The sequence below is a fragment of the Lithobates pipiens genome, unplaced genomic scaffold, assembly GCF_037356315.1.
Source record: "Lithobates pipiens isolate NorthernLeopardFrog02 unplaced genomic scaffold, aLitPip1_a1.2 Scaffold_18, whole genome shotgun sequence".
In the NCBI taxonomy this organism is placed as follows: Eukaryota; Metazoa; Chordata; class Amphibia; order Anura; family Ranidae; genus Lithobates; species Lithobates pipiens.
Genome location: NW_027507758.1, coordinates 364,705,386 through 364,722,421, shown reverse-complemented (window position 1 = coordinate 364,722,421; position 17,036 = coordinate 364,705,386). Strand labels below are relative to the sequence as shown.

Sequence of the window (17,036 nt, the reverse complement as noted above, 5' to 3'; positions counted from 1 at the left end):
GCACTTTCAGCCTAAAAAAAGGGGCTGAAAATCTTGGCTTATACTCGAGTATATACGGTATATAGTAAATATCTCCTAAACGATGCAAGTTTAGGAGATATTTACAGTACCTACAGGTAAGACTTATAATAGGCTTACCTGTAGGTACAATTAAAAAGGAAGATTTTACTTCCTCTTTAAAATGGTTAGTGAAGGGGCAGTGCTTGAAAGGCAAGGCAGCGTTGGGTGGTGCTTTGGAGGTGGGACAGAAGAGTATGGGCACCTCTACCGGGACAAAAAAAAACACTTGTTATAAACAATGTACAATGTAGCACTGGTGTTAGACAGAAAGGCATTCTATTGTGGAATATCTGCTGATTGGCCACATAAACCGAAATTGGATGATGAAAAATTGTTAGCCTTATCTGTCTTGGACCTTTGGTATGAAACAGTTTTTTGCTCTAAAATTTCACTACTTCTAGAAGAATCCATGCTTCACTTTCATTGATCCAGGAAAAGACTACAGGTATTTCTCACAGCCGTATCACCAATAAACTTTGACCCTACTCACTCAATAAGCAGGAAAAAATGGACGAGGACACTTGGAAAGAAATATTTGAAAATGAAATGCAAGACGGAGGAATCCTTGATCTGTGGGACTTTTCTGTAGATGAAAATTTCCAGGCACAGAAGGGCTGGCTTCAATATTCATTGTGCTGCTTTGCCAGGTGAGCTCATATCAAATGAATTGCTTTTAACAGTATAACGATTACACTTGTTATTCTTCTTATGTCTCAAAACCAAAATAATCTACTGTGTATAAAACGAAATATGCTGTATATTATTATGCATGTTAGGAAATCATTAATAAGAGTTTTCTGATATCATAATCTATGCCCATACACTGTGTGTTTCAGTTTACAGGTCAGAGAATGCTGTAAACAGGCACGTAGGTGTATTTTATTGCAGAAAAGACATTGCGTATCTCTTCTGCAATAAAGTTTGTGATGGCAGCATTTTATTTCCCCTTTAACAACATCACAGGTAAGTGGGGAGCTACTGAAACAATTCACAATATAAAGAGGAATTCAAAGATTCAAAGGGGAGTCAACGGTGTTTGTGTTTCTGAGTTGCTGCGAGCCAATAACATACATCTTGTTAAAGGGATTGTAAACCCTCATCTTTTTTTAAATAAAAATTACAAACATGCCTATACGTACCTGTGTAATGGATTTGCACAGAGCAACCCAAATCCTATTTTACTGGCTGCAAGCCCTCCACTTCATCAGGTGACCCCACGGAAAGGTGCTTTTCCTTGGGGACACCAATGTGGGCTCGCTCCCTTGTCTCACTGCTGCATCTATTGACACAGACAGAGAGACTCGCCCCGTCTCCTGTGTGACTTGATTTGATTGTCAGCAGCGGGAGCTAATGGTTCCCGCTGCTATCAATCTGTCCAATAAAGAGAGAGACAGCAGCTGGAGCCACTGCACTCATGCACATCGCTGGATTGGATGGGGCTCAGCTAAGAAAAAGAGGGGGGTCTGGGACAGAAGGTTTTTCACCTTAATGCATAGAATGCACTAAAGAGGAACTGCAGTCTGCTCACATAATTTGCAATAAAACATCTTTGCCATTCTGAAGCTTCCCTCCACCCACTTTGCATATTATTTTATATATACTGTGATTCTGTACTTGCCAACTATGCTGCAGAAATCTCCCTCCATTGAGTCTGGCTGCAATAATTGTAACTGTGGGCAGCTGAAGCTGCTGCCTGTTCACTTCCTGGATTTACACAGACACACAGAGGCACACCTCTATCTCTGCAGCTCTCATTGGCCATCTTATGACTCATCCCACTTCCCTTCTTGGCAAACTCTCAACAGAGTGAGAGAGAGAGCTGTGCATGATGTCACAAGGGCAAAAGATTTAACTGCTTGCCGACCGCCTCACACCGATATACATTTGCAGAAGGGCTCGTACCGGCAAACTAACATACATGTATGTTTCTCTTTAAAAGGCAGCCTGCGCGCTCGCGGCAAGCGCCGTGAGTTGGGCCGCGAGTCCCATGGACACGATGTCCATGGGGATACCCGCTATTGTCTCACGGAGAGGAAGAATGGAGAAATGCTAATGTAAACAAGCATCTCCCCGTTCTACCTAGTGACAGTGTCACTGATCTCTGCCCCCTGTGATAGGAAGCAGAGATTAGTGACGTGTCACACGTAGCCACGCCCTCCAACAGTTAGGATCACTTCCCAGGACATACTTAACCCCTACACTGCTCCCTAGTGGTTAACCCCTTCACTGCCAGTGTAATTTACATAGGAATCAGTGCATTAGCCACGCCCCCCACAGTTAGGATCACTTCCCAGGACATACTTAACCCCTACATACTTAACCCCTACCCGGCCCACTAGTGGTTAACCCCTTCACTGCCGGTGTCATTTACACAGGAATCAGTGCATTAGTACTAATTGCTGTATAAATGACAATGGTCCCAAAAATTTGTCAAAAATGTCCGATGTGTCCGCCATAATATCGTAGTTACGAGAAAAATCACTGATTGCCGCCATTACTAGTAAAAAAAAAAATATTAATAAAAATGCCATAAAACTATCCCCTATTTTGTAAACGCTATAACTTTTGCGCAAACCAATCGATAAACGCTTATTGGGATTTTTTTTTTACCAAAAATATGTAGAAGAATAAGTATCAGCCTAAACTGAGAAAAAAAACTTTTTTTTATATATTTTTGGGGGATATTTATTATAGCAAAATGTAAAAAATAATGCATTTTTTAAAAAATTGTCGCTCTTTTTTTGTTTATAGCGCAAAAAATAAAAACCACAGGGGTGATCAAATACCACCAAAAGAAAGCTCTATTTGTGGGAAAAAAGGACATCAATTTTGTTTGGGAGCCACATCGCACGACCGCGCAATTGTCAGTTAAAACAAAGCAGTGCTGAATAGCAAAAAGTACTCTGGTCTTTGGCCAGCAAAATGGTCTGGGGCTTAGTGGTTAATAGATGGAAAGATGAAAAAAATGACTGAAGTTCCACATTAAGGTGAAAAACCTTGAGGCTTTACAACCACTTTAAATCTGAGATTTTACTGCAGAAATCTGCATAATAATGCTGTGCAGAAAAGCCAGTGAAAATTGTTTCCTGAATACGTCACAGCTTCAATATACTCCTTGTTTCCTTATAGCATTCACTATGCTGACACTCCTTGTGAGTTGGTCAGTGTATGCAGCCTCATTAATTATCTTCTGTGGAAATTTTGAACAAAATGCAGCTATTAACCACTTACAGACCGGACCATTTTTCTGGTCAAAGACCAGACCACTTTTTGCGATTCGGCACTGCGTCACTTTAACTGACAATTGCGCTGTCGTGCGAAGTGGCTCCCAAACAAAATTGACGTCCTTTTTTTCCCACAAATAGAGCTTTCTTTTGGTGGTATTTGATCACCCCTGCGGTTTTTATTTTTTGCGCTATAAACAAAAATAGAGCAACAATTTTGAAAAAAACGCATTATTTTTTACTTTATGTTATAATAAATATCCCCCAAAAATATATAAAAAAACAGTTTTTTCCCTCAGTTTAGGCCGATACGTAATCTTCTACATATTTTTGGTAAAAAAAATCGCAATAAGCGATTATTGATTGGTTTGCGCAAAAGTTATAGCATTTACAAAATAGGGATAGTTTTATAGCATTTTTATTAATTATTTTTTATTTTTTTTTGTTTACTAGTAATGGCGGCGATCAGCGTTTTTTATTGTGACTGTGACATTGTGGGGGACCCATCGGACATTTTTGACACATTTTTGGGACCATTGTCATTTATACAATAATCACTGCTATATAAATGCACTGATTCCTGTGTAAATGACACTGGCAGTGAAGGGGTTAACCAGGGGGTGGCAGTGTAGGGGTTAAGTGTTCCTAGGGGTGTGTTACAAACTGTGGGGTGGTTGGGCTTTCATTTAGTGAACACTGATCTCTGCTCCAATCACATGGAGCAGAGATCAGCGTCACTAGTTGCTAGGCAGAATGGAGAAATGCTGTTTACACAGCATTTCCTCCATTCAGCCGTCCCGTGAGACGATCGCGGGTATGCCCGCGGCGATCGAGTCCGCGGGTCCCGCGACCAGACTCACGGGGGTCCTGACCAGCGCGGGAGCACGCCGCCGGCGGCACGCTCCCGATGGCAGGGCGGCATTGAAGATTGGACGTACCTGTACGCCAATATGCCTGCCTGTGCCATTCTGTCGACGTACATCGGCGTGCGCTGGTCGGGAACCGGTTAAAGAGCATTTATGGTAAAATATAAACTCATAAATACTTTCAATTATTTATAGCCTACTCCTATTAATCTGAAACATCTTGAAGTTTGTAAACTTACTTGTGAAGTTCCCTACACATTTACTTACTTGAGTTCTGTGACACGCGTTTACTATGTCCTCTGAGTAAGCATTGCTGTGTCACACATTTTACAGAGCCTGCTTTCTGAACTACAGAGATGCTGAAAGGAGGAGTTTCTGGAGGCAGAATCAGTACGGGAATCACTGCTTGCAGGGAGCAAGGAACCATGGGATATGTAGTGCCTAGAAACGAAAAGTATACAGCAGAGGAGACTCTGCAAAACATACATGAAATCCAGAAAGTTGTGGAAGGTGATGGCCAGCAGACAGGCAGCACTCACAGCTTGCATGGAGATTTATAAGCTTATAATGTTTTGTAAATTATAACTACTGTTTGTATTGCTATTAAAATTGTGATGTTAAAAATTAAATGTATGCTGAGACCATAGAACGCCTTTAAACATTTTAAGGAATAGAAAAATCACAAGTTGGAAACAAATTATTTTTACAACATATTAATAGTCTGCATGCAGTCGAGTATTGTTCTGTGCAAAGCCATTATTTGTGGATAACTGCATTGTTTTACAAACTCAAATTAGTCATACATATGTAGAAAACTGCAGCAACACTTTGACGTAACAAAAATATTAATTCTGAAGTCTTAGTCCCCACTGATTATCCTGAAATTATCATGTTCCATTTTTCTGCCAGTACCAAGAAATCTGATGCAACAGTTATCTGTTTCAGGTTTAACTGCTCAATTTGCGGCCGCAATTGGGCATCTTCAAAAGTGCACCTTTTATTCCACATGAAGCTGAAAATGTCTATTGGGCAGGTGAAGATGCAAATCTTCAGGCAAAAGTGCAAAGTATGTAGCTATGGCGAGTATGAGGAACCCATCATCTTAGAAGAGAATGCTGATATAGCTATAAAGTGCTTGGTTAACAGGATATGTCAGAAATTTTACAAAATGCCCATAGAAGATTTCCCAAAGACCTTTGTGAAAGATGGATTTCAGAATGGCCCACATGATCGGAATAATTGCGAAGCCTGCTCAAGGGGAATTTGCAACTATGTAAAAATCCAAGAAAATAAGGCAAAGCAGCAAGCATTCAGGAATCGGGAAGCATCAAGATATTCAAGGCAATCAGAAAGGCCACTCATAAACAATAGAAGTGTGCCACAGCACGAGCCACAATCAAATTGTTGCTGTATAATATTGTAAAAAGAACATGCAATAAATCAGTATTCGTCTCTGTTTAGAGTTCAGTTGTGAAATTATAATTACAATTTTTAAAATATAGCAAACACTTTAAGATTTTATAGACCTTCCTAATAATCTATCCGCTAAAAACTTCCTACCCATGTTACAAAAATTAAGAATGATGATGAAATTATGGAAATCCTTTAATATATCATTTTTGGGTAGAATAAAGGCGATAAAAATGACAATTCTACCAAACCTACTATACTTTTGTGCGCTACCGATTAGAGTAAATAAGATAATGATAACTTGATTTCAATCAGATGTTAACAAATTTATATAGTTAGACTCCTACCCACGTATTTTCCAAAACAGTGTTATATAAATCACAAAAAAAGCGGAGGTCTAGGCCTTCCAGATTTTTGGTTATATTATCTAGATGGTCCCAAACAGCCCAAAACCCTCTTCCTTATTCTATTGTCGGTCTTTTATGGGGCAAAAAAGTTTCAAACCATGCCTTAGCAACTCTTAGCCCTTGTACACATGGTCGGAGATTCCGACTGAATGTGTCCTATTGGATCGTTTTGTCGGATAATCCGACTGTGTGTGGTCTCCATCGGACTGTTTCAGTCGGAGTATCCGACGGACCAAGTTTTCCAACTTGTCCATAACATTTTCTGACAAAATTCTCCGATCGGACATACTCCGATCATGTGTAGCCTACTCCGACGGACAAAGTGCAACGCATGCTCAGATCAAATTCCTAGACCAAAGCTATTGGCTACTAGCCTGAACGTAGTCCCGTCGTAACAAAATAACGTCATTACGTTATGTACAATCGGATTTTCCAACAACTTTGTCCGACCGTGTGTATGCAACAGTTTCGAACAAAATCCGTCGGACAAAATCCGTCGGACAAAATCCAACAGATTTGGTTGTCAGAATGTCCGACCGTGTGTACAAGGGCTTAATCAGTTAGGTGCACATTCTTATAAACTTTGGAAATTACGCTATAAAAATTTAATATGATGTCTACCACACCCCTATATGCTTATTTTATAGGAAATCCCAAATTCCTATCAATCCACCCGGAAACGGAGGGATACACATGGTGGATCAATAACAACCTAACCACCTGCAAAACACGTACAGAAGACACTACATTTACCTCTTTCGCATCACTAAAAAACAAATATAAGATCCCTAATGACGAACTTAGGAGATTCCTCCAAATAAGAAACTTTTATAACACACACTTTCAATTAACGGATACAAAATTACTCATGTTTTATGAAAAAATATGTTTTAGTTCTCCAAGACCTGCAGGTTTGATATCTGCTTTATATTCAAATCTGATTAACTTCCCTATATGCTCAAATGGGAACAAGAATGTGATATCTCCTTTTCCACAGAAAATTGGGAAGACTGTATCAACAATTTACTTAAATGCACAATATCACTCACAATCAGAGAGACAGCAATAAAGTTGTTCACAAGATGGTATTATACACAAAAAACACACAAAACTCCATTCCATTTTCCCCTCAGTCCCTCAAATGTGTTTAAGAGGTTGCATTTCTACAGGTTCATTTTCACACGTTTTTTGGGAATGTGAGAATGTTTCTCAGATATGGAAGCTACTAGAGGAATTTGCATTTAAAATCTCAGAAAATAACATTCATCTTACTCACTCCAATTGTTTATTATTCACCCCTATCATAGGACTATCTATCACATGAGACTGGTTCACACAATATGTGTTTCTATTCACTGGCATATTGCATACCACTGGAAATCTTCCTCACTACCTTTAACCCAAGTGAAAACAAGAATTAACAATATCATCCTCATGGAAAAAATATTTCATACCCTAAACAATACAAAACATCTATTTGACAAAAAATTAGACCCTTGGTTTACTCATGCAGAACACCTCTTAAACCCCAAATAAGTCATTTTTATTACCAAAAACTCACTCCCATAAACAAAGTATATGTATTTCTATAACAACCTGACTGTATGCTATGTAACATTGTTTAAATAATTCTATCACCCACTGTATATGTCAACATAATTTTTTTTTTTTTTTTTTTAACAAAGATTTTTTATTTATATTTTAAAAAGAAAATAGAAAACAAACATGTATCAACAGGGTACATACATATCATGTGCAGACAGATAACCAAATTGCAGCATATATGGATCACAGGCATTTCCTAGCAATGTGTAGAGTCACTAGTCATTGCAGTATAGGTTACAGACACTCCCCGAGACCTCCCCCCTCAATACAAAAACCACAGAAGATAACAAGAAAGGAACCCACCCTCCACCACCCCCCTAACCTAATCAATGGTCAAATGCTTCGCCTCAACCCATGCCGCTCAGATCTTCCCAAATTTCCCGGGGCAGTTCCTGCCCAGATACGTGAGTTTGTATAGCGGCAAAGCCGCGTTCACCAGGGACTGCCACAATTGTTTAGTAGGAGGGAGAGGTTGATTCCATTGCAGTAGTATTGCTTTCCTCGCGTATAGTGTAGTGTAGAAAATAAACAGTTTCTTCCCCCAGCAGATTTCCAAAAAGTCACAGATACCCAGCAGGAGAGGTATCGGGCTAAGTGGGATCGTAAGCTCCCCCACAGCATTAGTGTCGGCCAGGACACCCTTCCAGAATCCCACTACCCCGGGGCAGGACCACACCATGTGAAAAAAGTCAGCATCGTCTTCGTTGCATCTAGGGCAGGTAGTCAATCGGTCAGGGTAAATCCTTGCCAGGCGTGCCGGTGAAAAGTATTCCCGGTGGAGGAACTTCAATTGTATATACCTGTCCCTTGCAGAAATCGCCAGGGTCAGGTATTGCTGTATACCCTCCTCCCAGTCCTCTTCAGTAAGTTTCGGAATGTCACTGTGCCAGAGCTCAAACAAATGGGAGATCCTAGTCTCGTCTTGTATGGCCAGCGCGGTATAGATCGTGGACATTGTGCGCGCCCCCCCCCCCCCCCGCAGAACCAAGCACTTCCTCCACTGCAGACACCCCTAGAGTAACTCTGGATGGGAATTGAGACCGGAAGGCGTGTCGCAGCTGCAGAAATCTGAAAAACATATGGTTCGGCAGGTCTCTAGCTTGTTTAAGAGCGTCAAAGGAGAGTAGTTGCCCCTGAGATACTATGTCCCCTAGTGATGTAAATCCATGCCTGGCCCAGACAATCGGATCAGGGATGGACTGAAAATGGGGCAGGCGGGGGTTCCCCCAGAGGGGAGTCCTAGGGGCCCACACTCCAGTGCCCACCAGCTGTTTTTTTACCAGTTCCCATATCCTAAGAGTCGTGCGCATCGGAAGAGTTATCCCGGGGTTAGATCTGGGTCCCCTATGGATTAGGTTCCTTAGTTCCGCATAAGAGCCCAACAACGCCGCCTCCAACGAGGATGCAGGGTTGGCCGGGCCCTCGGAGAGCCACCACTTAATAGTCACTAGGACTGCCGCCCAGTAATACTTCAGGAAACAGGGTAATGCCAAACCTCCGCTCACAAGGGGCCGTTGGAGGGTTGTTCTAGCTATTCTAGGGGGCTTACCATTCCAAACGAAGGACGAGATAATGCCGTCCAGTTTCTTAAAGAATCTAAGTGGGATATGGACTGGGGTCTGGCGGAAGAGGTAGGTAAACTTAGGAAGAACCGACATTTTAATTAAATTGACCCGTCCCACTGCCGAAAGTGGCAGGGACCTCCACACATTACACTTCTGGGCTAGCTGGGTGACCACTGGACTCAGGTTAAGGGTAATAAACTGTTTCAAGTCTCTGTGTATTTCCACACCCAGATATCTAAATTGAGAAACCCTCGGCAATTGCCCATCCACCCGGGAATCGCCAGCACCATCATGTAGTGGAAATAAAGTCGATTTTGCCCAATTTATTCGTATACCCGAGAACTGTCCAAACTTGTCGATAAGCGACAACGCTGCTTTAAGGGAGGCTCCGTCATCTCTGAGATACAACAAGGTATCATCAGCATATAACGAAACCTTTTCCTGCAAAGGACCCCTGACAATGCCCCGAACCTCAGGGGAGGAGCGGAGGAGAGCCGCCATAGGTTCAATTGCTAGGGCAAAAAGCCCCGGGGACAGGGGGCACCCCTGCCTGGTTCCCCTGTGGAGGGGAAAAAGCGGGGAGAGGACCGTGCCCGTGCGCACCCTAGCTGTGGGAGCCTTGTACACTGCCCTGACCCAGGAGATAAAGGCTGGACCAAATCCAAACTTACGGAGGACTTCCCACAAATAGTCCCACTCCACGGAGTCAAAGGCCTTCTCCGCGTCTAGAGAGGCCACTACCTCCTCCCCGCCTTCTGCATCCCCTGAGGCCAAGACAGTGAAAAGCCTGCGAATATTAATGTCTGTCCCCTTCCCTGGCATAAAGCCAGACTGATCCTCATGGATCAGAGTAAGTATAACATCATTCAGTCGCCTGGCAAGGATTTTGGTCAGCACTTTTGCGTCTGAGTTGAGCAGGGAAATAGGTCGGTATGACGAGCACAGCTGGGGGTCCTTCCCAGGTTTAGGGATCACCACTATAATGGCTTGTGCCATAGATGGAGGGAGATCTACCTCCTGGAGGGACGCGGTAAGCATGTCGTGCATTCTAACTGTCACCTCCTCCAGGTAGTGTTTATAAAATTCCGGGGGTATCCCATCCTCCCCAGGGGTCTTCCCCGGCTGCATGGACCCCAGTGCAAGTGGGACCTCCGCCAATGTGATCGGTGAGTCCAGGCCATCCCTGGCCTCAGAGGTGAGGGCAGGGAGTGTCACCCCCTCTAAAAAGGCATGCAACTCCTGCGGTGAGTACCCTGCCCTAGATGAGTAGAGGGTGGAGTAAAACTCTGCAAAACAAGCATTGATGGCGAGGGGATCCGTCACCAATGTCCCAGCACTATTCTGTATTAGTGGAGATTGGGGCCTGCTCCCTCGAGATCCAGGCCAACAGCCTCCCCGTCTTTTCGCCCTGTTCAAAAATCCTCTGCGTCTGAGCCAGGTGACGTTTGCTTGTCTTAGCCACCCTAAGCAGCACCACCTCCCGATACGCTACTTTCATATCTTGTGCCGTGAGTGGGTTGGCCGTGAGGGTGAATCGGGTTTCAAGCTCCCGGCCCATGGAAGAAAGGTAACACCCCCTCATGTAGGCCTTGAAGGCATCCCAGACCATCCCCCTCGTAGCCGTGCCTACGTTTGAGGCCCAGAATCCCCGTATTTCACCTCCCATCTCAATGGCAATAGTGGGGTGCTCAATCCAGTACCTTGACAATCGCCAGAGTCTATCCCGCTGAGGGGTAGAGGTCTGCAGTGTACACAATAGTGGGGAGTGGTCAGAGATGCCCCGAGGGAGTAACTCTATTCCAAGAACCCTGGGAAGCATGGGGGCACCAGCGTAAACAAGGTCAATACGGGAGAGTGTGTTGTGGGAGGAGGAGTGGCACGTAAACCTTCGATCTGATGGGTGTTTCCACCTCCAGACATCCTCCAGCCCAAACACCTGTGCCCACCGAGAAATTGGAGAGTCTGTAGCCCGGTCAGGCGCCAACCTATCTAGGGAAGGATTGGGAGGGATATTAAAGTCCCCCGCTAGAACTACATTGTCAGTATGAAATTGGGCGATCAGGGCAGTCAATTTATGTAGCAAAGACAGGTTCGCTGGAGGTGGCATATAGAGACCCACCAGCACCATCTCTATCATGTCTATTCTGGCGTGCACCAGCACGTACCTCCCGTCCTTATCTGTAACAATATCAAGAGGCTCAAAATTAAGGGACTTATGGACCAGGATGCTAACCCCCCGGGCATAGCCGGAATACGTGGCATGATAGTGGTATCCCACCCAGGGCCTTTTCAAGCCCATAATCCTTCCCCCTACTAGATGCGTCTCCTGAAGAATACAGATATGCAGAGCATATTTTTTCATGTAGTCGAAAACAAGAGAGCGTTTAATCTTCTGGTTAAGCCCCCTAACATTCCAGGAGAGGATCTTCAACGGAGCCATAACCTGGAAGGGCAGGAGGGACCAACGGATATGACCGCCTGACCAGGGTCAAGGCACAAACATCTCATCTTAAGTAATGCAATGACATACACAGTACATTTGTTATAGTAGAGCTGTCCACAATAGAAAACATATAAGCATGTAACAAAAAAACAACTAAAAAACAAACAGAACTCCCCTCCCTTCCCACCCCACACCCCAGAAAAACAGCCCCAGGGTGTTTGAGAACCCAAACCAAACTTAATTGAACCCATTTAAAGGATCAATCTCCCGTGGGGGCGGTGCGTACCAACCAGCACACCTAGGGCAGAGTCTCCTGCGCAGAGTAAACAGACTCCAGCGCAGCCGCTTCCTGGAGGCAAAACATGTTAAAGGGGAACAAACAGGAGTATAGGTGATGCCTCAGATTGAAGTACATTGTTCGCTTGGAGTGTTCCAAGGGCCCATTCTTAGTTGCAACTCTTCCAGCAAGAAGGAGACAAAAACCAAAAAAGCAGAAAAAAAAAAAATTTTTGGAAGAAGAAAAAGTAAGAGAATAAAGCAAAACCAGGGGGGAGAAAAAGGCACAGCTCTGAGAGCCAGGGCTGTCAGGGTGTCGAGGTCCGGCATCCCCGGTACAGTATGTCCATGTCCAGAGGTAACCATACAAACCCCCTCAGGCATAAACCTAGGGGGGAGGTGAGGCCATAAGGCCTGCAAGACAATAATATGGACCCCCCCTCACGGAGCATCAGTGCATAAGCACCCACTTCAGGTCATCTCCTCGCCCCCTGCCCAAAGCAACTAATGGGAAGCTTGGGTATTCTAACCGGATCCCCAAGTTCAGAGACGGAGGGTCAGAATTGGGGGGGGGAAACTGATCCGCTTAGCACTGGGCAAAGCTGGTGATGTGTGTGGACCTCAGTCAGGTAATCTCCATCCAGGATCATCCTTGCCGGGGGAGGGAATCAATTCATCTGGAGGCCTCACTCGGGGAGGTAAAGAAACGGACGGATTCTCCATCAATCACTCTGAGTTTCGCCTTGACTTGGTCGAATGTCCTGCGTTGCCTTTGCGTCTCCATTGAATAGTCAGGAAAGAGCATTAATTTAACGTTTTCAAAGCGCAGTTCGCCCACCTTCCTCGCCTCCCGGAGAACCAGGTCTCTGTCTCTAAAGTTCAAAAGGCGGAAAATAAATGTGCGCGGCGGGGCTCCTGGCGGGCCTCGAACAGACGGCATTCTATGTGCCCGCTCCACCACAAATTGAGGGGAGAACACAGCTAGCGGGAGAAGTGTGCGCAGCAGATGTTCAGTAAAAGCTTCAGTGTCTCGGCCCTCCGACCCTTCTGGCAGGCCTACCAGCCGCAAATTATTCCTCCTGTTCCTGTTCTCCTGGTCCTCTGCCCTGGATTCCAGCGCCTTCATCCTCACATGTAGGGTGCGGAGGGAGGCATCATGGTCGCGGGTGACATCTTCCACGTCCCCCACCCTCCGCTCCGCCTCGGTAAGCCGCTCCCGGTGTTTATCCATATCCCGCCGGATAAGCCCCATGTCAAGCTGTATCTGCTCTATCTTAGTGGTTAGGGTAGTCTGGCAGCCCGTAATCGCTTGCATAAGAGCCTGGAATTGTTCAGCACCCAGCGGCGGCGTGTCAGCTTGGTCCGTCTGAGACGCCATGTTGGTGTGGGCCTTCCCGCGTGCAGCGCGGGTCTGTAGCGGGGTTCCCGGTGCTGTGTTTTTTTTTCCTATGGGAACCGGAGCTGCCCCTGCGCATCCCCAATCCTCACCACCGCTTCACCGGCCCAACAGGATAGGTATATGTCCCTAATTGCCGGATAAATAGCCTGCCAGGTGCGGAGCTCTCTTCCAACACGTCCTAGCTGGTTGCCATCTTGGCCACGCCCCCCCATGTCAACATAATTTACTGTAATGATGAATCCTTTACTTTGTATTTCTCTCGATATATGATATCACACTTTTGTACCACTATTTTGTACTTAATAAAAAAATTGTAAACAAAAAGATTTTATAGACCTTCCTTAAAGTGATGGATACTCATGGATTATCTTATGGAGTTGACCAGTCAGAATCACTGTGGTCTGTCCTGAAAGTGCTGATAGAGAAGAGGGAGAACAGAGGGGATTTCAAATCCTTAGATCACTGCAGTGGCTGTGGGAGCCATGACAGCTCAGGATCACTGCAGGTAAGTACTGCAGAGACTGAGAGGGTTGGTAGGTGTTCAGTGTTAGTTGACCTTTACATTTTTTCTGTAAAGGTGAACTAACCCTTTAAAGAGACACTGACATTAAATAAAGATATGTAAAGTACAGCCACCTATAGGCAAAACTATGATTTTTCTGGATAGAATTGGGGATTACAATTACCTTACACACAAGAAAGCAGACACAGTGGTAAAACAGTGGTAGTTCCAATTTTTCTATGTCACACGTTATTACTGCAAAGGTCTAGGAAATGCAAAATTTCAGTTAGGGCAAACAAATGCAATACATTTCTTAAATTTTTGTTAAAGTAGTAAAAGACAAGGTTGCACCCAGTAAATAGATACCCAACGTGTCAAACCTTAAATTTGTGTGCGCTCGTGAAATATGGACAAATTTAGTACCCTAAATGTTCTATAGGTGATGCTTAAAAAGCCCCGTTTATGTTATCATTTTATTGTTACAGAGGGGGTCTTGTGTTATAATTATTGCTTTCATTCTGGTGTGCGTGGTGATATGCAACATGTGTAGCGCAATCAACATTTTCATGTGTAGGCGCTGCCCCCAACGCATGCATTTACATCTGTACATGCCTATATATGGGGGTGGGGGCCACAAAACATTTGGAGGGGGTTTATGTGCTTCAGTGTAACTTTCTTCTAACATCTTTTTTACATCACACAGAGGACAAAAAAGTCCCTGATGTGTTGATTTTTAGGTGGCTGGTTCTCTTTAATGAAACATGCAGGGTCTAAAATACCCTGCATGTCTCCTCTTGGGGGGGGTGGGACTGGGGCATGTGTGAGCAATTGGGCCACAGTGCAGCCAGCTGAATGATTTCACCTGACAGGCAAGGGTCTACCTGTCAGTTTTACACACAATCCTGGTGACTTCAGGCAACTAAAAACACACAATATAGGAAACTATACACACAATATTGCTCGTGCAGGGCATGGTGGGACGGCACAGTGTTAAATAGTGTATCCTGTAGAGCCCTGGGTGGAGCCATGCTGAGGGAAGATTACTTAACCATGCAGGTGTGAGAGTGCAGCCCAAGGCTGACACGCAGACCAGGTAAGTAGACAGACAGGGTATGAAGTTATTACTGATGATTCATGACAGTACCCCCCTCTTACGAGGCCTCCCCCGCTTGGGACCAGGCTTGGAGGGGAAATTCAAATGGAACTTCCTCAGAAGACAAGGTGTGAAGATTTCAGATGCAGGAATCCAAGATCTCTTCTCAAGACCGAAACCTTTCCATTCCACAAGATATTGAAGAACACCTTTACAGAAGCGAGAATCCAAAATTTGACTAACCTCGTACTCCTGATCATCTTCAGAGACTGGAGCCAAGGTAGGGAGAGGATGGGAGAACTTATTGGGAACTAAAGGTTTCAGAAGGGATACATGAGGCTTTTAGGGATCTGGAGCTTTGAAATTATACTGTAAGGACCAATGAATCTCGGGGTAAATTTCAGAGAAGGAACCTGGAGTGTGATGTTTTTGGTGGAAAGCCAGACTTTGTCTCCTGGCTGTAGACTTTGTCTCCTGGCTGTAAAGAAAGCAGTTTAACCACCTAAGCCCCGGACCAATTTGCAGCCAAAAGACCAAGCCCCTTTTTGCGATTTGGCACTGTTTCGCTTTAACTGACAATTGTGCAGTTGTGCATCGTGGCTCCCAAACAAAATTGGAGTCCTTTTTTTCCCACAAATAGAGCTTTCTTTTGGTGGTATTTGATCACCTCTGCGGTTTTTATTTTTTGCACTATAAACAAAAATATTTTTCCTCAGTTTAGGCCGATATGTATTCTTCTACATATTTTTGGTAAAAAAAATTGCAATTAGCGATTATTGATTGGTTTGCGCAAAAGTTATAGCGTTTACAAAATAGGGGATAGTTTTATAGCATTTTTATTAATATTTGTTTTACTAGTAATGGCGACGATCAGCGATTTTTATTGTGACTGTGACATTATGGCGGACACATCGGACATTTTTGACACATTTTTGGGACCATTGTCATTTATACAGCAATCAGTGCTATTTAAATGCACTGATTCCTGTGTAAATGACACTGGCAGTGAAAGAGTTAACCACTAGGGGGCAGTGTAGGTGTTATGTATGACGTTATGTATGACGTTATGTGTTTTTTTATTGTAGGGGGCGTGGCCTGGCATGTGACGTCACTGATCGTCCTTCCCTATAAATGGGAACAGACGATCGATGACAGCCACACTAGGAAGCATGGGGAGAGGTTTGTTTACACAGACCCCTCCTTGTTCATCAGCTCTGTGACCCGATCGCGGGACACCAGCGGCAATCAGGTCCTCTGGTCCCGTGGCCACGGTCACGGAGCTCAGGACCGGTCGGGAGTGTGCCGTCCGGCGGCACGCTCCTGACCCACGGCTGGGCACTTAAAAAGCAACGTACTGGTACGTGCTTGTGCCCAGCCGTGCCATTCTGCCGACGTATATGTGCAGGAGGCAGTCCTTAAGTGGTTAAGCCTACGACGGTCAGCAAAATCCTTTAGTTTGTTGGCAGCTGTCTGGAGGGAATCATGAAAGTCAACCCACATGGAATTGAATGATTTCTGAATGGTAGCCAAAGCTGGGATGTCGGAAGAACAGGTCATAGGAAGAGGGAGGTGGGGATGTCTTCCATAAACAATGACAAAGGGTGTCTTCTAAGAACTGATGTTGACATGATTATTGTGGGAGAACTCTGCCCAGGGGAGTAGTGATGTACAATCATGGTGGACCAGTGGACATTCATCTTTTGACTCATGGTCACTGTTGTTGTATTGAGTTATTCAATAGCCACTGGGGACTAATTTGTGAACTTCACTCCAAGCATTTATGAAACTCATATTAAAGACAAAAACATACGTTTACTTTTTTTTAAGTTGACTTGATAGAGAATGCCCAGTGTGGGTGACACATGCATTCCAAATAGCAACATGTGCATTAGCATCAGATAGTTACTGCTGCTCCCCACTCCGTATTACCTGTAAAATTTCAGATACTTGAGTCTCCATAGCTCCCAACTGTCCCTGATTTCGAAGGACTATCCCTGATTAGGGAGAAAGTCCGTCTGTCCCTCTTTCCTCCTCATTTGTCCCTCATTTGGTCTGATATATATAGTTGTATATAAAATGTACTACTTATCAAAAAGTGTTTTACAGTGCTAAACCTTTCATCCCCTGAATAAGCCATGGCGAAACATGTTGGGATCAGACACTACATCACAACTATTTGTCCACAG

At 44.3% G+C, this 17,036-nt stretch overlaps 1 protein-coding gene across 1 annotated transcript; it reads left to right on the top strand.

Annotated features, from left to right (window-relative positions):
- Positions 1-272: 272 nt before the first annotated feature.
- Positions 273-5,606, top strand: LOC143988200 (receptor-transporting protein 3-like). The gene is made up of 2 exons (XM_077487581.1): positions 273-707; positions 5,096-5,606. The coding sequence occupies exons 1-2, from the start codon at positions 568-570 to the stop codon at positions 5,571-5,573; spliced, it is 618 nt and encodes a 205-aa protein (XP_077343707.1). The 5' UTR covers positions 273-567; the 3' UTR covers positions 5,574-5,606.
- The last annotated feature ends 11,430 nt before the right edge of the window (positions 5,607-17,036 follow it).